At 47.3% G+C, this 27123-nt stretch overlaps 1 protein-coding gene across 2 annotated transcripts in view; it reads right to left on the bottom strand.

Moving 5' to 3' along the window:
* LOC138452622 (hormonally up-regulated neu tumor-associated kinase homolog A-like) overlaps positions 1 to 27123 on the bottom strand; it is a 387623-nt gene that overhangs the window by 253980 nt on the left and 106520 nt on the right. For both annotated transcript variants that reach the window (XM_069605014.1, XM_069605015.1), the window contains exon 3: positions 12645 to 12700. In XM_069605014.1, coding sequence (XP_069461115.1) covers positions 12645 to 12700 — 56 coding nt within the window. The remainder of the gene's footprint in view (positions 1 to 12644; positions 12701 to 27123) is intronic.

The raw sequence follows: 27123 nt of genomic DNA, 5'->3' as shown, positions 1-27123 counted from the left end.
CATTGTTACTTGTAATTGAGAATTGGCATAGTCATCCATCAGCTTAGAAACAAGTAATCAGTCAGAAAATGAGGGAATTCAACCAGGCTATTTGGAATTCCCTCCTTGCAGCTGCTCTATCTCATGACCAACACACATTCTGGGATATTGTGGAAAGGGGGTCACCATAACTGGAATATGTAGATGCAGATGTTAAAGCAAGGAATGGCTTAACTTCATTGCCCCAATCTATCCAGAAAGAAAGGCAATGCTGATTAGTGTAGGTGAAACCTAGACCTGGGGGTGAAGATCAGGAGTTTTAGCTGTTGTTGCAGTATAAGAAGTTCATGATGATGTTAAACTCGTTAAAAGTGGTAAAGCTCTCTAGCCATATTAAGTCTCCCCAAACATAAACAAGGCTGAGATAATTATTTTGGGCACCAGTTTTAACCAATATACAGTATTTGCATCCTGGAGGGTGGCAGTAGGCATGCCCGTACATAAGAAAGGCCAGAGTAGAGGATCAAAGATTTACCTTCCCTTATCCCTAATCAAATTGCATGCCAAGGTGTTTATCAATGTACTGCAGAAAAGGTTATGGGAACGGCTAAGAAAAAAAAAAAGTTGTCATTTTCAATTGAGTTTTCAGAAAGGCAAAAGTACCCTGGATAAGTGTTTGATGCTTCATCTACAAATAGCCAAGAGTGGGAATATCAGACAGGAAAATACCTATGTTGCACATTTTGCATTTATCAACCTTTTTACCTATTTAACCCGGGATACCTACCACATGACATTAATGCAGCATGGCATTGTATAGGGAGAAAATTGCCACGTTACGCTATTTAGCCAAAACTAAAATCATGTCTTTAATTTTAGGAATCCCCCTTCTCATAATTGCCATATTAATTGAATCAAATGGTAGCATAATATTCAGTACTCCTACCTTGGTATAAAAATTGACCAATCATTAACCTGGAAACATAATACCCTGCTAGTAATTCGTACATGTATGCAACAGGTGACAGTATTGAAGCATCAATTGTGGCAATATGGTAGGTAGAGCCTGCGACTGCTTATTGAAACATATATATAAAATTGGCCTCCTTCAAATGGTTCTGAAATCTGGTCTATTAAACATATGGAGCTTATTGATAGACTTGAGAGCAAATGTTTAAAAAAGCTTCTTGATCTGCCCTCAAGGCGACAGTGGAATATATAATGGCTGAATTTGTTTTACGATTGCTGAGATCCAGAGCACTGCAGAAAATATATGTATCCTATATCAAACATAGTCAGGCTCCCATCTATTCTCTGCGATACTGCATCTATGAAGTATTAACATCGACACTCTATAAAATGTTCTCACCTTTTCTTGCAAATATTGTATCATTAAATATTAAATGTATCACCTTGCATCAGCTGACCATAACTGAATACTCATTTACATCTTTTCAAGGTCTACTGGGTTCAAGACTGTTGGCTCTTGATCAGGAACAGAATCTGACTGACTTGTTGTGGGGTTCATATTCAGCCCCCCAAAAAAAGTTAAAATACATTTGGCTATATTGGGCCTAAAAATGTGGAGCATTGAAAGCACACAGAGATGACTGCCAAACTGAAAGGGCAGCACTTCATTCTCAACTGACCATCAAAATGCTGTTTCCAGAGAAATAGAATTAAATGGGCCCTATATTCGAGTGACTAGGCCAAAGGTCTGAAACTACTTTTCATCACATGGGACTCCTGTCTAAAGTGCAGCCTTGCTCACACAGAGAGCAAAGAATAAAGGGTACATTTGCAAAAATAGAAATAGTTACCAGGGAAAGGTGTGCATTTGCAGCTTAGAACAATGACCATATGGGAAAATGAATCTCCATTGCCAGAGTCATGTGAATAGTTGTTTGGATGTAAAGATGAACATAGAAGGCGTGACACAAGATATTAAAAGGCCTCATGTGAAAACAAATGGTAACATTTAAAATCACCAGTTTCTGTTCAGAAGACTTGGCTTCAGTTTATGTTCTGGACACTCAAACTGGTCACCTTCCCTCTCTCTGTATCTGAAAGGGAATGTCTTTGAAGCCACAGCAGTGCCCAAGAAGGACTTTATGGTGTGTTTGTGCCAGCAACTGTTAAACCAAAGAGGCAGCCCTTCATGGGTTGAACTCTTAAAAACATATGGATTTAAATTTGATTTGTGTTGTGTGCCAAGACCTGACTGACAGGGTACATGAATGAGGGGGCTCATTTAGACCCATCTGGCCACGAAGATAAGATCCCTTCTGCAGGCCTTTGATTTTGCAAGAATGTTAATGGGTTCACACCAGACCAAAAACTACAAAGGAAGCAAATGGTCAGATCACATGTTCAGTTGGAAGAAAAGAAATGTAATGTGAAATTGAAGGAACAATATGTATTTCAACAATGGCCATAGGAGTGTATGCAGGATCATATATTGTTAATTTTCTCAGGAACCATAAGGTACAAAGACATCAGTCAAATATCACTTTAAAGATTCCAGTGAGGCTATCTGTTGATATCACTCTCATAAAGATGTGACCTGGGGAACAAGAGTTCACACCTGAAAGGTGATTATGACTTCCCAGAAATTGTCATGAAGCAGAGATTTTGGGAGATAGTAGCTTAGTGAAGTATTTAACTGCATGTAATAAATTGTTACACTGACTTTTATCATTTTTGAGTGAATCATGAAAAACTGTTGTTTCAACTTGCAACCTCGTGCAGTCACAGGACTCATTTAATTAAATCAGGCATGATCAGATAATGCCAAAAAACTATGTTAGAGGATGCTTATTTGTAAATAAAGATGTTCCTCATGTTGAAGTTTTTCAGTGCATATTTGAAACTACGAAAATGCTATCTCAGATGGGTAATGTTTTCATTCAAAGGGATGATGCCAAGTAACTAAAAGGGACCAATCAAAGAAAAGGGGCTAGGTCTGGGTTAAGGGGATGGAGAATAGTTGTCCAATACCAATTAAGAGCCAATGAGCTGGCATCTCGTAAATTAGACGTTTTTGGGGATTTGATTATGGGTTTATAAGGTGTCACACAATGGAAATCAGGGGATCTGCCTGATTGCATCGGAGTGGAACTACTGCAAAACTTCTGGAAAAATAATCATGCTGCCTGGGAGACTGGAACTGGAGTTAACCAGGATAAGAGACATAGCCTGGGATCTACAGCCAGGGAGAGGCATAATAGAGGGATTGAGACTGGAGAATATCCATGACTGATGTTGGGTTCTGACCAGGTCCCCGTCTGGTACCCAAAATATGACCTGTGGCTTGATGTCCTTTTCTGAGCACAAACCTAGAGGTATTTATGTAAGTTAACTTGTCCAACCAAACCAAGTCTTGTAGAGATCTGTGTGATTCAATAGGTGTCCCATTATTGATCGGGTGGGCAGACAAATTACACCCCTACCATTTTCTTACCTAATAATAATTAAATTAACTCCCCTATAACCAACTAACACGGGTGATTTAATTGAAAATTCAAAATGAACAATATCACTTCCAGTGTGAATAAAAATATGGTGTAAAATAATCAGGCACTCCTATTTCTCCTTGCCAACCTCAAAATTCCCTAAAGGGAGGGGTGCCTGAAAAAACGAAAATCCCAACCGTTCACCATTCCTCAGACCCTGTCTTAAAGCAGAGGGGTGTTGAATGTAAACTGAATATCTGGGTTTTGTGCTGGGCAGAAAATTTTCTCGTCAAAATTAAATAAAGTGAAGTCTCTGATTGAAAAGCATACTCTCTACTGAGAGTGTGAAAGTGACTCTTCCTCGAAAATGAATTCTTCATAGCATTGCAGTGAAGGAAGAAGGGTTCTATATATATAAAATGTGTTTTGTTTTTTAAAGTCTGTTGTGCTTGAAGACCGCACGCATTTTCAAGTGCACAGGGAGATTAAAAATGCAGAGCGCTGCATGTGTGAAACTGCTTTTGCCAATAGTAAAGTATTGCATGTTATTTAAATGAAACTTTATGTAAAGGGTATTGCTAAGTGTGTGATCTGGTAATGTTTCAAAATTCTACATGTTATAAAGTAAACCTCCTTCAAAGGATTTGACTGTACATGTTGTGGGGTTAAAGTGTCTCTGATCTGTGTTATCCTAAACTAACTAGTGTTTTCAATTTGTGCGAAAAGGCAAGTGTAAGGAAATAAAAGCATTTGCGCCACAGAGTGAGGTGGCGTGATTTGTGATTTTGCACAAATATTAATTCTTGTATTCATTCATAAATATATATTCTTTCTATACACAGGCCTGGTTCTTGGCTTACCTGTTACTAAGGGTGAAGAACCTATGTGGTCCTATATGAATCATAGGTAGGGCTAGATTGAACCTAAAACGAATATTGGTGTGGCACTTTTGATTGGGGAGGGAAAGAATTCCCTGCATCAATAACAAGCTGCTAGGATCATGGTCAAACATTATGTGGTCTGACCAGATCTGTCATACCTGTAAGGGTGCAGATAGTGTTGAAACATCTATTATTAAAGTGTACAGGTACGGCTGACCCGAGACGTCATTGTGTGGAAAAATAGGACTGGGGGTTTATGATGAACTGAGCAGATCATGACATAACGTAATAATCATTTTTTTTGCTATTAAAATGTGGCATTGAATACAGAAAAAGTTGGAAGACTAAAAAGAAGCTGTGTTCCGTAGGTTATTATTTTGAATATTAAGTTGTAAATGATCTCTATTTTTAAAATTATATTCTCTATATAGATCATGTTGCTTGAATGTACAAATAATTAAAAATGGTGCCCATTCTATATTGCAGTGCTGCTGCCCATGCTAAACCATTTGGTTGTCTGGGCTGGGTACGGCCTTGCTTCCTTGATATTCATCATTTTAATTTCTCTTTGTATGAGAATGTCTGATTCTGCTGAGAGATATTATATGTTATGTTATGTTACTTTGGATTTATATAGCGCCTTATGTACCATTGGTATGGTCTGAAGGCGCTGGTAGGTTGAACGCCCTTGGGAACCAAAGTTCAAGTCAGTAGAGAGAGTAGAGAGAGTCAAAGGTGCGTGTGAGCACCGGATATGTGTGCAGCTGGTGTGGCATTTGTGTAATAGCTGCTTCTTAGCGGTAGGTGTGGTGGTTGAGAGGTCAAGAGTATGTGTTCGTTCTGGCAGGATTTATCCAGACCGATTGTGGCTGCGTTAGGCCTGAGGAGAACGCCTGGCTGGGGGGGGGATGTTACCAGCAGTGTTTAGTTAGAGTGATGGGGAGTATGAGACAGATGTTGGTATGAGAACAGCTATACCGAATGGTGTCATAGTATCGCTGTGTCTATTTGAGTGGTGGTGTAAAGAAGAGAGTAAGCGTGGAGATGTGAATATGGTGGTTTAGGTGCTTGAGATCGCGCCCACTCCAATAGTTCCATGAACTTCAACCGTTCCATGTACTCTGACTGTTCCGTGCATTACGACCGTTTCAAGCACTCAGACCGTTCCTTTCAATGCTCTTTCAGACGTTCCATGCCCGCCAAACCATTCCATGCACATCACGCCATTCTGTGCACTCCAATCCATTCCATGCACTCCCATCCGTTCCATTCACTCCCATCTGTTCCATGCACTCCGTCTGTTCCATGCACTCCCATCCGTTCCATGTACTTCAACCATTTTATGCACTCAACCATCTCATGCACTACTCCTTTCATTCGTTCTACCCACGTTATCCTTTCTCCATGCATCATCCATACACATACGTCATCTTCACACTGCTCCTTTCATTCGTTCTATCTATGTTATCCTTACTCCATGCATCATCCATCCACATACTTCATCTTCACACGTTCCATTCACTTAACTGATTCTACCCATTTCACTCGTTCCATCCACTTCACTAGGTCCGCCCACTTTGCCGGTTCCAAGCACATCACCCGTTCATTCACCTACTTCATACGTTCTACCATTTCACCCGTTCCACCCACTTCACCCATTCTACATCAGTTCATCCGTTCCATTCACACACTTCACCCCTTCCATCCACACACTTTGCCTGTTCCATCCACACACTTCGCACGTTCCATCCAAATACTTCACCCGTTCCATCCACATCACCCGATATAGGGCATCCACTTTACCCGTTCACCCAATATAGGGCAGACTTTCTAGACTTTGGCACAGTGGCGTTATTAGGGACACTGTCAAATTCTGCTATGCCAGAGTGGTGTTGTTATATACACTTCTACAATCAACTTTGTACCTAGAGGATATTAGGCACACTTATAAAATCAGCCAAGGCACGCTAATAGGCACACTTTTAAGTACAACCAGGGCGCGCTAATGGGCACACTTCTAAGGTAAACCAGGGCACGCTATCAGGCACCCTTCTAAAATTCAGCTTTGCACAGAGAGGATATTAGGCGCACTTCTAAATTCAACCAAGGCGTGCTAATAGGTACACTCCTAAATTCAACTTTGCACAGAGAGGATATTAGGCAACCCAATTCGACTCTGCACAGAGAAGATATCAGGCAGAAATTCAACCAGTGCACGTTATTTGGCACACTTCTAAAATCAGGCAAGGCACGTTATTAGGCACACTTCTAAATTCAACTTTGCACAGGGAGGATATTAGACGCACTTCTAAATTCAACCAAGGCACACTAATAGGCACACTTCTAGATTCAACTTTGCACAGAGAGGATATTAGGCACACATCACAATAAAATGAGGGCATGCTATAAGGCACACTTCTAAAGTCAACCAGGGCATGCTAATAGGCACATTTCTAAAGTCAACCAGGGCATGTTAATAGGCACACTTCTAAATACAACCAAGGCACGCTATTAGGCACACTTCTAGATTCAACTTTGCACAAAGAGGATAATAGGCACTCTTCTATATTCAGCTTTGCAGAAAGAGGATAATAGGCAACCAAAACAACTTTGCAATGGGGATATTAGGCAACCAAATTTAAATTTGCACAGTGAGGATATTCAACTAAGGCGCACTAATGGGCACACTTCTAAGGTAAACCAGGGCACACTATCAGGCACACTTCTAAATTCAACCAGGGCACGTTATTAGGCACACTTCTAGATTCAACTTTGCACAGAGAGGATATTAGGCACACTTCAAAATTAAACGATGGCATGCTATTAGGCACACTTCTAAAGTCAACCAGGGCATGTTAATAGGCACATTTCTCAAGTCAACCAGGGCATGTTAATAGGCACACTTCTAAATTCCACTTTGCACAGAGAGGGTATTAGGCACACATTTTAGAGTTAACTGGGGCACACTATTAGGCACACTTCTAAAGTCAACCAGGGCATGTTAATAGGCACACTTCTAAATTCCACTTTGCACAGAGGGGGTATTAGGCACACAATCTAAAATCAACAGTGAATTTCCCTTTCAAGATGTAACTATACCACGGATACGCTTTTAGGCACACTTTCTCAATGCAACAGTATCACAGCAATGCTATTAGGCAGGCTTTTAAGTTCAAGTGCACCACGTTATGCAGATTTTTACAATAGTTTGGTTTCTAGGGTTGAGTGGTAGGGTAGTATGGCGTGAAGTAATTGCTTCTGTCCCCGCCCTAGCCACAATTACTTATTGCTGGCTTCTTGCTTCTCCTGCTGATACCTGCAGATACAATCTGGAGCCGTCCTTTGCCTCTGGGTCCTGAGCCGCAGGGCTGCCGGGCAGAGGGCTGCCCTGGGAGGGCCAGTTAAACACCAGTCGGGAGGACCAATGGGGTTGTGGGGCGGGCTCGGGAGGCGGGATTACAGTGCATCCAGGAAGCAGGGAGCAGGGGACGCGAACGGGCGCGGGAGGGTGCACATTTTAGTATTTAGGGCCTACATGGGGTCTCTGGGGAGCACACTCACCTGGGGCAGGGGTCCATGAAATGGAGGCCTGGGGGGCGAACAGCACGTTGTGGCTGGGCACTGGGGATAGCAGGACCAATGGGATTGTGGGGCGGGCTCGTGAGGCGGGATTACAGTGCATCCAGGAAGCAGGGCACAGGGAGACGCGAACGGGCGAGGGATGGGGTACATTTTAGTATTTTGGGCGCACATGGGGTCTCTGGGGAGCACACTCATCTGGGGCAGGGGTCCACGAAATGGAGGCCCGGGGGGCGAGCAGCACGTTGTGGCTGGCCACTGGGGGTAGCAGGACCAATGGAATCACGGGTCGGGCTCGGGAGGCGGGATTACAGTGAATCCAGGAAGCGGGGAGCAGGGGGACGCAAACGGGCGAGGGAGGGGGCACATTTTAGTATTTTGGGTGCACATGGGTCTCTGGGGAGCACACTCACCTGGGGCAGGGGTCCACAAAATGGAGGCCTGGGGGGCGAGCAGCACATTGTGGCTGGGCACTGGGGATAGCAGGACCAATGGGATCGCAGGGCGGGCTCGGGAGGTGGCATTACAGTGCATCCAGGAAGTGGGGAGCAGGGGGATGCGAACGGGCGCGGGAGGGTGCACATTTTAGTATTTAGGGCCTACATGGGGTCTCTGGGGAGCACACTCACCTGGGGCAGGGGTCCATGAAATGTAGGCCTGGGGGGCGAACAGCACGTTGCGGCTGGGCACTGGGGATAGCAGGACCAATGGGATTGTGGGGCGGGCTCGGGAGGCGGGATTACAGTGCATCCAGGAAGTGGGGAGCAGGGGGACGCGAACGGGCGAGGGATGGGGCACATTTTAGTATTTTGGGCGCACATGGGGTCTCTGGGGAGCACACTCATCTGGGGCAGGGGTCCACGAAATGGAGGCCCGGGGGGCGAGCAGCACGTTGTGGCTGGGCAATGGGGGTAGCAGGACCAATGGAATCACGGGTCGGGCTCGGGAGGCGGGATTACAGTGAATCCAGGAAGCGGGGAGCAGGGGGACGCAAACGGGCGAGGGAGGGGGCACATTTTAGTATTTTGGGTGCACATGTGTCTCTGGGGAGCACACTCACCTGGGGCAGGGGTCCACAAAATGGAGGCCTGGGGGGCGAGCAGCACATTGTGGCTGGGCACTCGGGGTAGCAGGACCAATGGAATCGTGGGGCGGGCTCGGGAGGTGGGATTACAGTGCATCCAGGAAGCGAGGAGCAGGAGGACGTGAACGGGCGAGGGAGGGGGCACATTTTAGTATTTTGGGCGCACATGGGGTCTCTGGGGAGCACACTCACCTGGGGCAGGGATCCACGAAATGGAGGCCTGGGGGGCGAGCAGCACGTTGTGGCTGGGCACTGGGGATAGCATGACCAATGGGATCGCGGGGCGGGCTCGTGAGGTGGGATTACAGTGCATCCAGGAAGCAGGGAGCAGAGGGACGCGAATGGGCGAGGGAGGGGGCACATTTTAGTATTTTGGGCGCACATGGGTCTCTGGGGAGCACACTCACCTGGGGCAGGGGTCCACGAAATGGAGGCCTGGGGGGCAAGCAGCACGTTGTGGCTGGGCACTCGGGGTAGCAGGACCAATGGAATCGTGGGGCGGGCTCGGGAGGCGGGATTACAGTGCATCCAGGAAGCGGGGAGCAGGAGGATGTGAACGGGCGAGGGAGGGGGCACATTTTAGTATTTTGGGCGCACATGGGGTCTCTGGGGAGCACACTCACCTGGGGCAGGGGTCCACGAAATGGAGGCCTGGGGGGCGAGCAGCACGTTGTGGCTGGGCACTGGGGATAGCAGGACCAATGAGATCGCGGAGCGGGCTCGGGAGGTGGGATTACAGTGCATCCAGGAAGCAGGGAGCAGAGGGACATGAATGGGCGAGGGAGGGAGCACATTTTATTATTTTGGGCGCACATGGGGTGTCTGGGGAGCACACTCACCTGGGGCAGGGGTCCACGAAATTGAGGCCTGGGGTCGAGCAGCACGTTGTGGCTGGGCACTGGGGATAGCAGGACCAATGGGATTGCGGGGCGGGCTCGGGAGGCGGGATTACAGTGCATCCAGGAAGCGGGGAGCAGGGGGGAATGAACGGGAGAGGGAGGGGGCACATTTTAGTATTTTGGGCGCACATGGGGTCTCTGGGGAGCACACTCACCTGGGGCAGGGGTCCATGAAATGGAGGCCTGGGGGGCGAGCAGCACGTTGTGGCTGGGCACTGGGGATAGCAGGACCAATGGGATCGCGGAGCGGGCTCGGGAGGTGGGATTACAGTGCATCCAGGAAGCAGGGAGCAGAGGGACATGAATGGGCGAGGGAGGGAGCACATTTTATTATTTTGGGCGCACATGGGGTCTCTGGGGAGCACACTCACCTGGGGCAGGGGTCCACGAAATTGAGGCCTGGGGTCGAGCAGCACGTTGTGGCTGGGCACTGGGGATAGCAGGACCAATGGGATTGCGGGGCGGGCTCGGGAGGCGGGATTACAGTGCATCCAGGAAGCGGGGAGCAGGGGGGAATGAACGGGAGAGGGAGGGGGCACATTTTAGTATTTTGGGCGCACATGGGGTCTCTGGGGAGCACACTCACCTGGGGCAGGGGTCCACTATTGACCCCTCCTGCCACTGAGAAAACTCTTGCTTCAAGAATAGTGAAGGATTTAAAGGTTTAGGCCTTTTGCCCAGAAAAATGGAACAAATGTTGAAGTTTGACAGACAGATAGGGTGATTTCATTTACGGTTATACAAAATGCAGCAGACAATACTCAAGATACAGACATCATCTCTGCCCCATTTTCATGAGTCTGGTTGTACTAAGATGCACCATTCAGGACATGTTACATACTTCAATATTCTGATGGAAATTTAAAGTTAATTCCATCATTGTGTTACATTGTAAGAGGTTGTATTATCCATAGCAACCACACGGTGACATGAAACTAAAGCTGTGCCTTATTCGCACTGCACCTGAAACAAGTATTTGCAAAATTTTTTGGCTTTTGACTAAACATTGGTTATCCATGGGATTGGCATTTGCCATGCACTGCCATCATGTTACTACCTGGTCATAAGATGGCAACAGCTGGAAAATGGTGGGAGTACCTGGGTTTGTGATAACAAAGACTGGCAAATGCCTAACTAATAACTAAATAAAGGGCAAACAGTTGACTCTGCCAATGCCTTTCATAACAGGAGCTCAGTGCAAGGAACCGATGAGGAAATATGTCTTATCAATCAATTGGCCGGAAGCACACTTGTTAACACATTTGTATTACACTAGTAGCTCTGATATAACTGCAATTCAAAATTAAACCATTAACTCTCAGAAGACTGCTTGGAAATAATAGTGACAGGCTCTATACAGCAGAATGTTTGAAGTCACAGCTTGATAGAGCTAGCTCAAATAGATCTTAATATAATGTGTTTGGGGCAGGGATGGGAGGGGTTATGTAGTTGTTAGAAATGACCCTAGGGATTAGCATGGCCACGGGCATAACATGGGTGGGTAAATAGCCAGACAACACCCACAAGCTGTATATGCCTCCTCTCATCACATCTCCCTCCTATCTGTACTCTAATGCAACAGTGAAGACGTTACGCGTCATCTACCAGTCTAATAGCCAAAAGTAGAAAGCCTTGCAGAACTGCAAAAAGCTACATAGGTGCTGTCCATGCATTTGCAGCAGCAAGGTGAGTATTTTATGTGGCGTGATACATATCTGCTTCAGATGGTTATACGTTCCTCTGCACAATATGTATGTAAATAACATGTATATATTCACCCAACATGTTAATGACCCCAGTGAATAATGCATGAGCACTGACGAGGAGCGGGGTGGGCTGATTATGTATTGTCAATGGGTGGTGTTCGGTAAGTACAGCACATGCTTTCATCTCCCACCGCCACACACATTTGATCATTTTTAACAAAGTTTCTTGCCACCGCTTTATTGTTTTGTTTTGTTCTAACAATTATTAAAGAAAATATTAATTATGTTTAAATCATACACAAATGTCTGATGTATGAGGGTGTGAACATATGTCCACATGGATCTGAATCCTTCTTTTGGGCCTTCCGCAAGAGTCTGAAAACATGCCTCTTATCACAGGGCAATCTCACCCAGTCCAAGCCTCACATACCACTGACTCACCCATGCTTACACCTGCTAGGTCCTCTCCCAGCTGCATAGATAACGCACCCATACTTCACACTTGCAAAGTAACTACCAATGGAAAATTCCCCCACTATTGCTGATACGTCAAATTAACGGGACTATAGTTTTTGAATAAGTGCTGTACCTTCAATTGTAGGATACATTGCCTCATGTTCACTACCAATGTACCACCTATTGTAAGACCTATTGCTTTGTGATTTGTACTAAGGTATGCAATGTTCACAAGAAATGTAGTGGCCAGACGCCCCAGGGTTGGGTGCGCTCTTCAAATGAATGAATGAATAAATAAATAAATAAATACATAAATCCAGGCACGCATGCATTTCTGGATCTGAGGTGCGGGTGATTCATTGGTTATTGATTAAAGGTCTATGATCAGACCTCCAGCTATATTCGTGCACAAACGAGCACTGGGCCGGGTCAGGGAGAGCGCCCTTTCTATCTAATGCATTTGTTAAACAATAACCAGGTCCCCAACAACACCGCCCTGATCACAAGCCTGGGTTGCCATAGGAAGTTTCGTGAACTGTTAAGACATGTCTAGCCATCCAAAGCAGAACGGAAGATACGGCAAAACGGAATGAACGGTGCTCACCTACCAACAATTTTGATGTTGTTATTTTCGTCGAGAAGGAAATTTTCAATTTTCAGGTCCCTGAATACATAAAAAACAGAAAACCATAACATTAATACGGATCTCAAAAAGTTCAAGAAAAAAGTGATTGTGAGGGGATAAAAGTCAGGCAATGAGAAAACGTTCTCCTTCTTTGCAATATGTTTGGAATACATGCTTACAGTGAAACATGAGTGATGCGATTTACATGATTACATGAAAGCATTTCAGGTGAATTGTACTTGACACTTCTCATAAGCAAATAACACTAAACCGCCACGCGTTTCTATTTCCTGCATTTCATCCTTATTTGCTGACCAATGTCTAATCAGTCATTCTCTAGGTAGGCGCCTGCGCATGCTCAGTTAAAAGGTTTCACCATTTTTAGACTCCAAGATTATTAGAGGAGAGCCATTCTATACATTTTGTTTCGGAAGATGGCACAGGTTTGCAAAGAGCAGTGACATTGCATTAGTCATTATTAACACAATTGTACGTAGATTAAAGTAGTAAAGGTGCTGTTATATATACATATATTTTATTATCAGTAGAGTTTACAAAATTTGCACATTTCTGAAGACTCACAGGACTCGCTTAGCGCACAGGTTTTCCTTTCGCTACGTGTCATGAATTTTACCACCTTGCGACTAAATGCTTGGGTTTGCATAAGTAAGACAAAACAGGGGCTGGAAGTGTGAGGAAAACAGTGTTTTTATCATTTACTTGTAGGAGTGAAGATATGCAATTGCAGAGAGAGACCTCCTGCACGCCCTGTGGTAAGTCCCTGTGCTCAGGGTACTGCATGTGAGGATCTAAGGATTCTAGTCAGACATTCTATGAATGGCTGCTTAAACTGGGACCTCTGTCAGTGATCTGTCTTTGTGGGTGGCCTGAGGCAGACAACAGGCTCGCCCGGGGCTAATTGCACCCTCATGGGCTAGGGGACCAGGTGCGGATACCGCAACCGAGTTGTGACCCCTGGGTCAGGTGCTAAGCAGTGATCCACAGCCCGATCCCAGGGGCGCTCATGGCCTACTTGTGAGGTGCAGGAAGTACAGCGAACTGAAGTAGGCAAGGGGTACGCCGGATGAAGAGCCATGGCCGTGAGGCATAACCAGAGTGTTCCCAGGCTCGACATCCAGGGACAGGGGGCCAGGAACAGCAGAAGACAAGAATTTGGCCTGACTACAAGATGGCACCTTCACATGCCTGACCCCAAGATGGCACCCACAAATACGGCTAAATGAGCTAGTAAGGCGACTCTGGGGTCCTATTCTTTCCCCTGCCAGCTCCAGGGTATCGGGGTGAGTCATTTTGAAGCACCCTGAGGCCCCTGGCCGGTGTGGAGAGATGAGGACCAAGGTTGGTCAATGTAAACCAGAAACAAAATTCTGTCAAACCCGTCAGGTGCAAGGCCACTTTGTGGCTGAACAGACCTGGTTCCAACTGCAGTGACTCAGAGCATCGCCAGGGCTTGTGAGAGGGCCATCACATGTCAGCAAAACAGGGTTGGAGGCTGGAGAAGGGGAGCTGCACAAACGTTATGCCACTGCCACTGGAATCTTTGTGGCATATGGAGAATGCTGGGCGAATGTCAGGCACAAACCATAATGCTGAGCGGACGCAGGGAGAGGAGGTGCAGCCCGGCCAGCACAAACAAACTGATGACATGGCCCAGGAGGGCGTGACACAAAGTATCACCAAGCAAGACCTGCTAAGCTGCATGAGGACTCTGAAGGACGAGAAAGGGAAAAGATTCACAGATGAACTTCATGCGACAGCCCACACAATCACCACCTCTATGACAGAGATCAAACATGAACTTCAGACAATAGTGGTGAGGGTTGACACTAACAAGACTGCAATCCAAACCCTGCAGAGGAACACAATGGACACTGCAACGCCAACGGAAGAGATAATTAAGACAAAGGACATGGTCTTGAATAACTGGAAAACAGACATTGGAGGGAAAACCTGCACTTGAGAGGGCTGATCGAGGGCACTGAGGGCACAGACATAGCGTGCTGGACACAGCAACTCCAGGTATTCATATCTCCTGAAGACCCGACAAAAGGGATAACCTTGAATAGAGTACACAAGGTGGCCCGGCATGTTAGAACAGCGGTACAGGACCCAGAGAAATTGTGATGAAATTCCAATCATATATAATGAAAGAAAAAATTCGGAAGCAGGCCAGGGAGCTAGATGTGATTGCTTTTCAGGGACAATCCCTGTGGATTCATCAAAATCTTTCTCCGGTGACACTGCAGAAGATAATCGCATTCAGGAGAGCAACGGAGAACTGAGAGCTGCTAATGTAAGGTACAGATGGCCATTCCCATTTGGCATGGCATTCTCGTGGGAAAACAAGAATCACATGGTGACATTGCCGGAGGAAGCCTTCAGTAAAATAGGAATGACAGTGGAAGCTGCCTCTGTGCGTGCACCAACTGACAGGGGCTGGATCATGGTCCCAATAGGGTGCACCAAAAGGAGCTGGTTTTGAAACTGGGAGCTGAATGACCTAAGTGTAGTGGGCCCCAGGACAGAGCAAAACGAGTATGGGGAAAAGAAATAAAATTACTCTAACCGTGTCCTCCATGTGGAAGGGTTGAAAGATGATCGGGAGACCACACCGTTAGGAACTCTTGGTCCACCACAGCCAAGTTGATGTGAACAGTCCTTGTGGGAAGGCATGCATTGGAGGGGAGAGCCAACAGCCCAGAACCACACCAGAGTTACTTTTGCACCACACACCCCACAACATGGCCAAATACTAGACTGTAGGCAGCTGGCAGGGAGATATGGGGGGGCAGAGGAGGGGGAGGATCAAAGGAGGGAAGGCACAAGGAAGAGAGTAATAAAGGAGGAGATAACATCAAACAAAAAGATAGAGGAGAGAAGACAATTCCGACATGCAGGGACACACAATTAAGCCAACAGCAAGGTCACCCCAAGAGCCAATCTCAGGGATTGCAGGAGCCCGGGTCAAGGCCACACTCTAGCAAGTGACTACATGCGTAGCTTTTCCATTGGGACACATTCAAGGTCACCTCAACTCCATATACAAAATGATGAAGCTATTGAAACTCCTAAGAGGCCAGAGGACCCAACTAGTGTGGTTTCAGGAAACACATTTACTTACTAGAGACACATTCTGGCTGAGATCCAGGCTCCTCCCCACCCAATAATTCACTTCCAGTAAAAGGGAAAAAAGCGAGGTGGCTATTCTTATGGGGCCGGATCTCACACAAAATGTCTTATCTGAACAGCGGGGAACAGATTCTATGAATTGGGGAAAAAACCCTCCAGGCTCTTGGCCTACCAGCTAAAAGTGAGTCAACACCACAGTAAACATTCAATGAAATACTGTATGCCATAAATGGAGTGTTTTCTTCTGGAAGTGACAGGCGGTCCGCACACCGCAAGTACAATGATAGTCTACTGTGAGCCAAGGAAGAGAATAAAAAGCAGGCCTGATACGATCACTAGCTTTAAGTCTGGCTGCATTCTGAGGCCACTGTTGGAAGAGAAGGATGTAACAAAGTGGATGTCCGGGACAGCAAAGGTAAGTTATGGTGATTTATTGTCCTGGTCCTGTACGCCATCAGTTAAACACGAGGATGGTAGGAGACACTGAAGACCCAACTTCACAAGGGAAACACCGGGCTCACCCCCACACCCATACTTCTCAGCTTTCAGCTTTCTCTCTGTCTAACGGTCACCCAGTAGAACCTCCAACACTAACATTCCACCAGCTTATGACATCACACACAGCTACTCTGCAAGCCACATTACAACACCTCTCCCTCCCTAGGGAAATACAAAAGAATGACTAAGGTAACGCGACCAGCACCAAAACCCTAGCCACCCTAACACAAACACGGTACCAGAAATCCCATACACAGCGGCTGCCAATGCCCAGAACCCCTGGCAACCTCAACAAATAGGTACCACACACAAATGGAACCATTCACAGGTCAAACCGGACCACGTAGAAAATGTCAACGGCACACTAACTCCATGACAACAGCATGCCACGACCTTTGACACTAACTCCCCAAGTCCCTCGATTATCACCCTCTAGGACTAAAAACAATATTATGCCTGTCCTGAGCTGCCCCTCAGAACCTAGGGCTGCCACACCTAGCCATACTATTGTTAGGTAACACTAACACAACTACCTAACCAAACTTACCCTCCTACGCACTAAACACCTTTCACTCCAGTCTGCCCCCCCCCCTCCGGAGTATCAGAGCTGCCCTTCTGAGCGCAAACCAACTGCCCCCTGAACGGAGCAACAACAAATGCCCAACAGCAACCGAGGGACCCACAAAGCACAACTGACTGCAGTACCACAAAGAAACTGCATTCACAATCCTGCTCCACTACCACTAACCATTGGGCATTTTCTCTTTCTTACGCTACACAACCTCTAAACACACCAGTAAGACAACCTGATTTACCAAACTAGTAATTAGGAAGGAAACTTCACCCCTCAGATCGAACATAGTAACCTACCCCAGTCCAAAACCAGGTACTATGGAACACTGGCAAAGCCGAATAAACCCTCAACCATAGCGACCTATTTAGGCCCCTAGACTAAGCGCTACAAAACAACAAGAAATTCAAATATATACTCAGACATAGCGAACAAACTGGACTTAAACCAAACGCTATGAAACACAACAGCACAACACTGCCCTGAGAACAACACCCATGGCGACCTGACCTGAATTTACACCAGGCACTATGACCACAGTACAACACTACATCAACTCCAACCACACCACTCAGGAATTAGGCACAACTGAGATACACAACACCATAGTGACCTACCCTGGGGCCAGACCAGGAACTATGGAACAACAGAAAAACACTGCCCTAAAATACACCACAAAACATAGCGATCTACCCCGGCACTTAACCAGGCACTACGTAAACAGAACACATAATGACAACAGGCACACCAAGCACTCTGAACACACACGTGGGCAATCAAACTCAACCCATGACCATAGACACAGCGACCTACCCCAGCATCAGAACTGGGCATAATGGGAAAAACAACACCTACAGTCAAACTGCTCAACACGCACCCGCACACACAGACATAACGACCTACCCTGGCACTAGTACCAGGCACTAAGAACCCCAATGCAGTCATAAACACGCGACCACACGTGCACCAAATCATTTTTCACACACCTATACACTACACTCACACTCCAAACACAGATAACACTAAGCACGCAATGATATGAAATGCTGATAACATTGCATAATACATGAAAAATTAGGTGCAGACACTAAAAATACCACATGCGAAAAGCTGATAACATTGCATAATACATGGAAAATTAGGTGCAGACAATAGAATGTAACCCACAGATGGAATCCGGCATGGACTGCTGGGCACGAACAATGTCAACGATGCATGAAAGTCAGAGCTCCACACAAGGAAACCACACCAAAGGAACCCATGTTCAAATTACTCAGTTCACAAGTAAAACTTAAGACCATATTCCCTGAAGTTACGGTCCTCCTGGAACGGAATTCCACAGCTTGGATGGTACAAAGGAAATGGGACTGAACTACAACAGTCACTACATAGCACAACAAACCCCCCCCCCCTTACCTTGGGAAATGGAAGGGGCAAAAACTCTGTTCCCAACTACAACAATGCCCTACACTTCCACGGAAGGTCACAACACTGGACACCACAGGCAAACGAACAACTGCTTCAAAATGTAAAGGTACACCTGTAACGCTCACCTGACTCCCATGGAGGCGCTGGCCTGGTTCGCGTTGCTGTGACCTCTTCTAAGGTGATGCGCAGGGTTCGGAAGACGGACTGGACAGGGCCCCCAAATCTGGCTTGTCTGGCTCGCAGAAGTATCCTTCTGTAGGCGAAAATAGGGGATTAACTGTCTGCGGGGTAATGCAATCGGCCTCCCACTTTCCCCTCGCACCCTCCTCGAAACCCTTCTGTGATTCCTCGTAGCGTCTCACCTTAGGGTCTGGAAGGACGAGCTCTCCATCCTGCTTCTGATGCAGGGGCGCGTTGGTATCCAGTTACTTCACTGGATTTTCGGATTGGTGAGAACCAAACTTGCTTGGCTTCCAGGTAAGTTTTTTGATAAGAGGTTCCCCTTGTGTCCATGCATTAATGTACTAATGCTAGTGTCTTTTTCCCCATAGGGGCCAGGGTACGGAATGCCGGGGAACAGGCACCGACCCGAGATGAGAGGTGAAATCCTTGTAGAAATCAGGTAAGTCTTTAATGAGCGTTTTTTGGTAATGTCTTTTCATTCGCTCATTAACGCTGATGTCTCTTTTTCCCCTTAGGGGCCGGGGTCCGGAAATGCCAGGATGCGGCGCGGACCAGAAATGAAGAGGGAATGAATCAACAGGTAAGTCTTAACATGGAGATTTAGCTTTCCTTATTCCCTTCTCTCTCTCACCTTGTGTTCTGGTCTTTTTCTCCCTAGGCGCTGGGGCGTGACTGCGAATCCGGATGATCGCTGCTGAACATGGAGGCGCCCTGTAAAGGTGAGTGGAATGCGGCGCTGCAGCGATCGACGCGATGAGCTTTTAAATAAAAGTCTTCCTTTTCAGGATTGTCGGCGAGATGTCTCCGGGATGCGGATTTAGCAGGTAAGGACTTTTCCTTCTTCTGTTCTCTTCTTCTCTTCCTTTGCAGGTGATCCAGGATGCTGGCAGGCGTGGCAGAAGTCAGGATGCAGGAGCAGACACGGTGAGCGTCCAGCTGCTAGATGCAGAACAACGCGAAGCACGTGTGGCTGTTCGGGTGGGGTTTAAATAGCCTTGGAAGAAGTTCCAGGTATGTATCCTTCCCTGACCACGCCGGGATGGTAAATTAGTCCCACAGGTAAAGTAGTTCCTGTCAGGCCTCAAAGAGGCCGGGATCCTGCAGCATGGTCTGCATCAGGTAAGTGCACCCAAGTACTCCCATAATGAGCCTGGCGCCTATGGCGCCAGGACTGATGTCTTTTATGAGCCTGGCGCCATAGGCGCCAGGACACTGTCCAAAGGGCCCCTATATGGGGTTGCTGGGTCCTTCCTTGGGGACTGGATGTCCGCTTTCGGGGACGCAGGGCTTGAACCGGCTCCCCGGGAGCGGGCATCATGACAGCACTGCCCCCCAAGGCCCCTCCCAAGGTTGTTCCCTCTGGGGGTTTTGGTTTGTCTGGGAAGAGTCGGTGGAATTTCCTGACTAATCGAGGTGCATGCACATGGTCGCTGGGTTCCCACGACCTCTCCTGAGGTCCGTACCCCTTCCAATTAATTAGGTAGAACAGTTTTGACCTAAACATTTTTGAGTCTAAAATGTTCTTCACTTCAAATTCGGGCTCCCCATCTATTAGAATAGGTTCTGGAGGTTTGAGTAGTCGGGTTCCGGGTACCACTGGTTTCAGAAGTGACACATGAAAAACAGGGTGAATTCGCATACTAGCTGGTAAATCAAGTTTAACAGCCACTGGGTTAATTATTGCCGTAATAGAATAAGGTCCCAGATATTTTGGGTTAAAAGTTCGAGGCCCTTTGAGTGGTAAATGTCTGGTAGCTAACCACACTTGATCCCCAATCTGATACGGAGGTGCTTCACTCCGATGTAGATCAGCATTCTCCTTGTATTTTCTCTTGGCTTGTTGTAAATGCGTAGTTGCCTCTTTGAAGGCTTGGGTAATTGTAGAATGCAGATGTTCTACTGCAGGCATTCCGAGGTTCTGAGGTGAGTCAAGGTTTGAGGTTCGAGGGTGATGCCCAAACAAAGTATAAAAAGGACTGTGGCCAGTTCCAGAGTGTACCGAATTATTATATGCGTATTCGGCTATCCAAAGAATGTCTTTCCAGTTGCTTTCAGATTGCTGTAACATACACCGTAAGTACTGCTCAAGGGTCTGATTTGTCCTCTCGGTCTGACCATCGGTCTGAGGGTGGTGACTGGTCGATAATCTTACGTCGATCTGCGCCATTTGACAACATTTGCGCCAGAAGTGGGAAATGAATTGGCTTCCCCGGTCAGAGATTAGTATAGATGGGAATCCACGTAGCCGAACAATATTTTCGAGGAATTCTTTGGCTAGGACAGAAGCTGAAGGTAAACCTTTCAAAGGAATAAAGTGGGCCATTTTGGAAAACAAATCCACTATTACCAGAATAGTATTGTACCCCGAACAAGGAGGCAGGTCCGTAATAAAATCCATTGATAGGGTGTGCCAGGGTGCTGGCGGTATGTCTAGAGGTTGAAGGAGACCGGCTGGTCTTTTCTTTTGACTTTTATTTTGGGCGCAAACACCACAGGACATCACAAAAGATTTAACATCTTTTCGCCAAGAGGGCCACCAAAATTGTCGTTTCACCTTTTCCTCTGTCTTGGCAATACCGGGGTGTCCCTCTATTAATGTATCATGATAACCGGAAATAACTAGTTCATGTAATTCCTTATGTGGCAGGAATAAGCGTCCTTGGAAATAAGGTAAACCATTATCTATGGTAAAGTCTGATCCCTTTTGTATCCAATCCTGTAAGGTTGTAGGGTGCAGGAGTTGTTTCACTCTGGCTTGAATGTCTTCAAGCGTCTGTAACGAAGTCATGCCTAGAATCCTCTGTTCGAGAATTATTGGTACTGGTTCTGAATTTGTATCAGATTCTCCCATTCCAATTCGGGATAAGGCGTCTGCTTTGCCATTCTTGCAGCCAGGTCGATAGGTAATCACGAAATCAAATTCAGCGAAAAACAAAGCCCATCGGAGCTGCCGTGATGACTGAGCCTTGGCGGTTTTCAAATACTGTAAATTCTGGTGATCAGTGATCACTGTGATGGTATGTCGAGCGCCAAGCAGATAATGCCGCCAGGCTTTAAAAGCGGACTTAATGGCTAACAGTTCTTTGTCCGTGATTGCATAATTAACCTTGGGTGCAGAGAATTTTCTGGACCAAAATGCTACGGGATGCAATTGGTTGGTTTCGGGATCTCTTTGGGACAGGACAGCTCCCATGGCTAGGCTGGATGCGTCAGTCTCGACGACATAAGGGAGATCTGGACGCGGGTGTTTCAATATAGGTGCGGAGGTAAACTTAGCTTTTAAATCCTGAAAGGCCTGCTCGGCTTTTTCAGACCATTCAAAACGTTTATTTTTCCTCAAGAGTGCAGTAATGGGTTGTACCACGCGTGAAAATTCCGGGATAAACCTGCGATAGAAATTGGCAAAGCCGAGCATGCTTTGAACCCCTTTTACAGAGCTAGCTGATGGCCATTTGAGGATGGCATCCACTTTTCTTGAGTCCATTCGTACTCCTTTGGGTGTCAGGATGAAACCTAGAAACTCGACTTCTGTGGTATGGAAAACACATTTCTCTAATTTAGCAAATAGTTTGTGTTGGCGCAGTTTTTCAAGTACTGCCCTGACGTGTTTTCTGTGATCAGATTCCGAAGAGGAGTACACCAGAATGTCATCGATATATACGACAACACAAACATCGATGAGTTCCCGAAGGACATCATTCATGAAGTATTGGAAGGCAGCCGGCGCGTTACACAATCCGAAAGGCATCACCTGGTACTCGAATAATCCGTATTTAGTACGGAAGGCAGTTTTCCATTCGTCGCCTTCTTTAACTCGTACCAGATGATAAGCCCCCCGGAGATCTAACTTGGTGTATATGCAAGCGTCCTTCACCTGGTCAAGGAGTTCAGGGATCAGAGGCAGAAGATAACGGTTTTTAACCGTTATCTGGTTCAATGCGCGGTAATTGATACACGTTCTAAGGTCGCCTTCTTTTTTGGGCACGAAGAACAAAGCCGAGGATGCCGGGGACTTTGACGGGCGAATAAAACCATTAGCTAGGTATTGATCCAAATATTGTCTCAAATGCAGATTCTCAGGTTCGGTAAGGGCATAAATCCTGCTACAAGGGGGTTGTGCACCGGGCACCAGATCGATTTGGCAATCGTACGATCTGTGAGGAGGTAACGTGTTGGCCTGTTCCTTTTGGAAGACGTCCTGAAAGTCTTGGTATTCCGGAGGTAGTTGCATGGAGGTAGAGGTTACAGATGCTAGATTAATCTTCAGGTTTTCTGGGTAGCAGGTTTGTGTACAATCCGGGAAGGTTATTCTCTTAGCTCGCCAATCAATTTGAGGATTATGTGTCTCTAACCAAGGGATTCCAAGAATAACCTGAAACTGTGGAGCCTTGATTACATCAAACACAACACCCTCCCGATGGCCGTCGGGACCAATAAGAGTCACCTCAGTAGTGGAATGTGTTACCGGTCCAGAGGCAATTTCAGTTCCATCGACTGTGGTGATGACATCTTTGCTGGTTTTAGGACGGAGAGGGAGGTTAATCCTAGAGACCAATTCACGATCCACATAGTTTCCAATAGCCCCACTATCGATGTATGCCTTTATTGCATGCAACCGCTTAGGCTATTCGGGATCTACGAGAACCATTGGCACAATGAAATGCGAGATCTGAGAGTTAGTTTTCAAGCTCGGCAAGCGGACCCCTACACTTGTCGGGCAGAGTCGTTTCCTGAAACAGAGTCTTCATGGTTTTTATCAGCGGCTCCTACCGCCTTTCGGGGCGGTTTTGCCGGGCAATCTCGTAGGAAGTGTCCAGAATTCCCACAATAAAGACATAATTTTAACTGCCACCTCCTTTCACGTTCCTTTTGAGTTAAGGGTCCTTTAACCCCTCCAATTTGCATAGGCTCAGAGGCATCACCTCCCTTGGGATTAGCATGGGTCTTGACCAACACCTGGGTCTCAAACCTGGACCGATCTGCTTTTCTGTTTTGAAGTCTGTGATCCAATTTGACCACTAAGTCTATATACTCTGTGTATTCTTGGGGCGGATTTACAACTTGGGCCAAGACATCTTTAAGTTCTCCGCGTAGGCCTCGATAAAACAACGTGACTCTTTTATCCTCTGGCCATCCCGTTTCCACAATTAGTCTAGTAAAGGTTGCAATATAGGATAGGAGGTCCTGATTGCCCTGTCGCAGGGATAGAAGTTCGTCATCCAGAGCCTGCCCCTGAGAGTGTCGAGCAAATAACCTTTCCATGCTTGCTTGAAACCTTTGAAAATCACGGAGAATCGGGTCATCTTGAGTAACCAGTGGAACTGACCAATCGACAGCGCAGCCGCTGAGATATGACAATACAAAGGCTACCTTGGTCTGATCATTAGGGAAGGCCACAGGTCTGCATAGGAAGTGCAAACGACACTGATTCATGAATACGGCAAATCGTTTGGGGTCCCCAGCAAAGCGTTCGGGTGGGGCCAGCGGCATGTTTCCAGGTAGATTAATCTGCACAGGGTTACTGAAAACCACAGGAGCGGGGTTCCCTCCGGAACCGGGTAGAGGAGTTTGCCCAGCTTGACCTTGCAAAAGCTGTCTGGCCAGGTCATCAGTTCTTTCCTTTGATATTATTAATTCCCTCCTGAGGGCATTAGTCTCTTGACGAGCGGCATGTACTTCGGCCCGTAATTCCCCCAGTAATTGGGCAAACTGATCAGTCTCAGAACTTTCCATAGCGCCTGGGAGGGAATTTGTAGGAAGGCCTCGCGTTCTGTAACGCTCACCTGACTCCCACGGAGGCGCTGGCCTAATTCGCGCTGCTGTGACATCTTCTAAGGTGATGCGCAGGGTTCGGAAGACAGACTGGACCGGGCCCCCAAATCTGGCTTGTCTGGCTCGCAGAAGTATCCTTCTGTAGGCGAAAATAGGGGATTAACTGTCTGCGGGGTAATGCAATCGGCCTCCCACTTTCCCCTCTCACCCCCCTCGAAACCCTTCTGTGATTCCTCGTAGCGCCTCACCTTAGGGTCTGGAAGGACGAGCTCTCCATCCTGCTTCTGATGCAGGGGCGCGTTGGTATCCAGATACTTCACTGGATTTTCGGATTGGTGAGAACCAAACTTGCTTGGCTTCCAGGTAAGTTTTTTGATAAGAGGTTCCCCTTGTGTCCATGCATTAATGTACTAATGCTAGTGTCTTTTTCCCCACAGTGGCCGGGGTACGGAATGCCGGGGAACAGGCACCGACCCGAGATGAGAGGTGAAATCCTTGTAGAAATTAGGTAAGTCTTTAATGAGCGTTTTTGGTAATGTCTTTTCATTCGCTCATTAACGCTGATGTCTCTTTTTCCCCTTAGGGGCCGGGGTCCGGAAATGCCAGGATGCGGCGCGGACCCGAAATGAAGAGGGAATGAATCAACACGTAAGTCTTAACATGGAGATTTAGCTTTCCTTATTCCCTTCTCTCTCTCACCTTGTGTTCTGGTCTTTTTCTCCCTAGGCGCTGGGGCGTGACTGCGAATCCGGATGATCGCTGCTGAACATGGAGGCGCCCTGTAAAGGTGAGTGGAATGCGGCGCTGCAGCGATCGACGCGATGAGCTTTTAAATAAAGGTCTTCCTTTTCAGGATTGTCGGCGAGATGTCTCCGGGATGCGGATTTAGCAGGTAAGGACTTTTCCTTCTTCTGTTCTCTTCTTCTCTTCCTTTGCAGGTGATCCAGGATGCTGGCAGGCGTGGCAGAAGTCAGGATGCAGGAGCAGACACGGTGAGCGTCCAGCTGCTAGATGCAGAACAACGCGAAGCACGTGTGGCTGTTCGGGTGGGATTTAAATAGCCTTGGAAGAAGTTCCAGGTATGTATCCTTCCTCCAATCAGGTATGTATCCTTCCCTGACCACGCCCGGATGGTAAATTAGTCCCACAGGTAAAGTAGTTCCTGTCAGGCCTCAAGGAGACCGGGATCCTGCAGCATGGTCTGCATCAGGTAAGTGCACCCAAGCACTCCCATAATGAGCCTGGCGCCTATGGCGCCAGGACTGATGTCTTTTATGAGCCTGGCGCCATAGGCGCCAGGACACTGACAAAAAGGGCCCCTATATGGGGTTGCTGGGTCCTTCCTTGGGGACTGGATGTCCGCTTTCGGGGACGCAGGGCTTGAACCGGCTCCCCGGGAGCGGGAATCATGACAACACCCCCCAGTACTTAAATAAGGGCGCTGGGAGCCAATAAGATCAAAAATGAGCCACAACATATAGAGATCGTACTCACAACCACTCATACGGCCGGAGACACTAACCTGGCCAGAGACCCATAGCCATGCCAAAACCTCAGGCATGTTCAGAAATCTTATGCCTGGTATGCAGCCAACAAACGCCACGAGAAAACTGACTTCAATGGCTTGCCATAGTCTCCCAGCTACAACCAGCCCATGCCCCTCAATACGGCCTCCCGCAGAATCCGTTCCGTAAACTTCCGGACAGCGGAGAACTAGGCCCGACACGCAGGAAAACACTGTTCCCTGCCAGTTGTGACATCACCAGAACAAATGGAGTCGCTGTCCCATCAACATCCGCCGGAGCCGCTAACAAACTCCTTCCAGGTGCCACTCACAGGCAGGCACATTGCATTACCAGGGACGGACCCACAAGAGCCGGAACTCTCCTACAGCGCACTGCGGGAGTTTGATGAAACGCACCCCACGACGGTCACGCACCTCTCCGCCAGCCGCATTAGGGAAGGAACCACTCCATTACCGGCAAGACGGAAAGGGCAAAACCTTGCCGCCCTGCCCTTTTGACACAGCACATCCTCCTCTCACCAACCGGAAATAGGCATCTGCTCCTCAACGCCGGAGCGGCGCCAAGCAGATGGCCTGCCCAGGCACATCAACAGCTGCGACTGCCACACCTCACCAGCAGCAACCGCACCGGACACCTTGGCGCACATCCGAAACCGCTCCAACTCCTCCAGGCCAGAGGAGCGCTGGCCAGTTTGACGGCCTTGCAGCACAGCCACCACCAAAATCGTCCTTCTTGACTCTAACTGGCCACAAAGGCCCAACGCTGCCCCTTCTGCAAAGTGAGGTGTTTATGGCACGGCACGGGCCTCACTGGGGGCAACGAACTTCATGCGACGGGCCAACTGGATACGGCCCGCCTGGGTGTGGGGGGGACTTCCTTTGGGGCAGTGTTCCTGTAGAGCTGCACCCCCCCAGCACGTACCATCCCATCCTCGTCGCCAGTGTAACAAAGTGGATGTCCGGGACACCAAAGGTAAGTTATGGTGATTTATTGTCCTGGTCCTGTACGCCATCAGTTAAACACGGGATGGTAGGGGACACTGAAGACACAAAGTCACAAGGGAAACACCAGTCTCACCCCCACACCCATAATTCTCAGCTTTCAGCTTTCTCTCTGTCTAACGGTCATTGAGTAGAACCTCCAACACTAACATTCCACCAGCTCATGACATCGCACACAGCCACTCTGCAAGCCACATTATAACAAAGGACTTAGGATGAAAAATACAGATATATGCTGAACATGTTCGAGGTAGGGAACATTGAGTTTGAGTACCCTAAAATTGAAAAAAAACATGTTAGAACCATGGATGAAATATGCAAGACAGAAGATAG

This window comes from Ambystoma mexicanum, chromosome 4p, assembly GCF_040938575.1.
Source record: "Ambystoma mexicanum isolate Mex_15411 chromosome 4p, UKY_AmexF1_1, whole genome shotgun sequence".
NCBI lineage: Eukaryota > Metazoa > Chordata > Amphibia > Caudata > Ambystomatidae > Ambystoma > Ambystoma mexicanum.
Note: the sequence above shows the minus strand (reverse complement) of the source record. Positions and strands in the feature narration are given on the sequence as shown.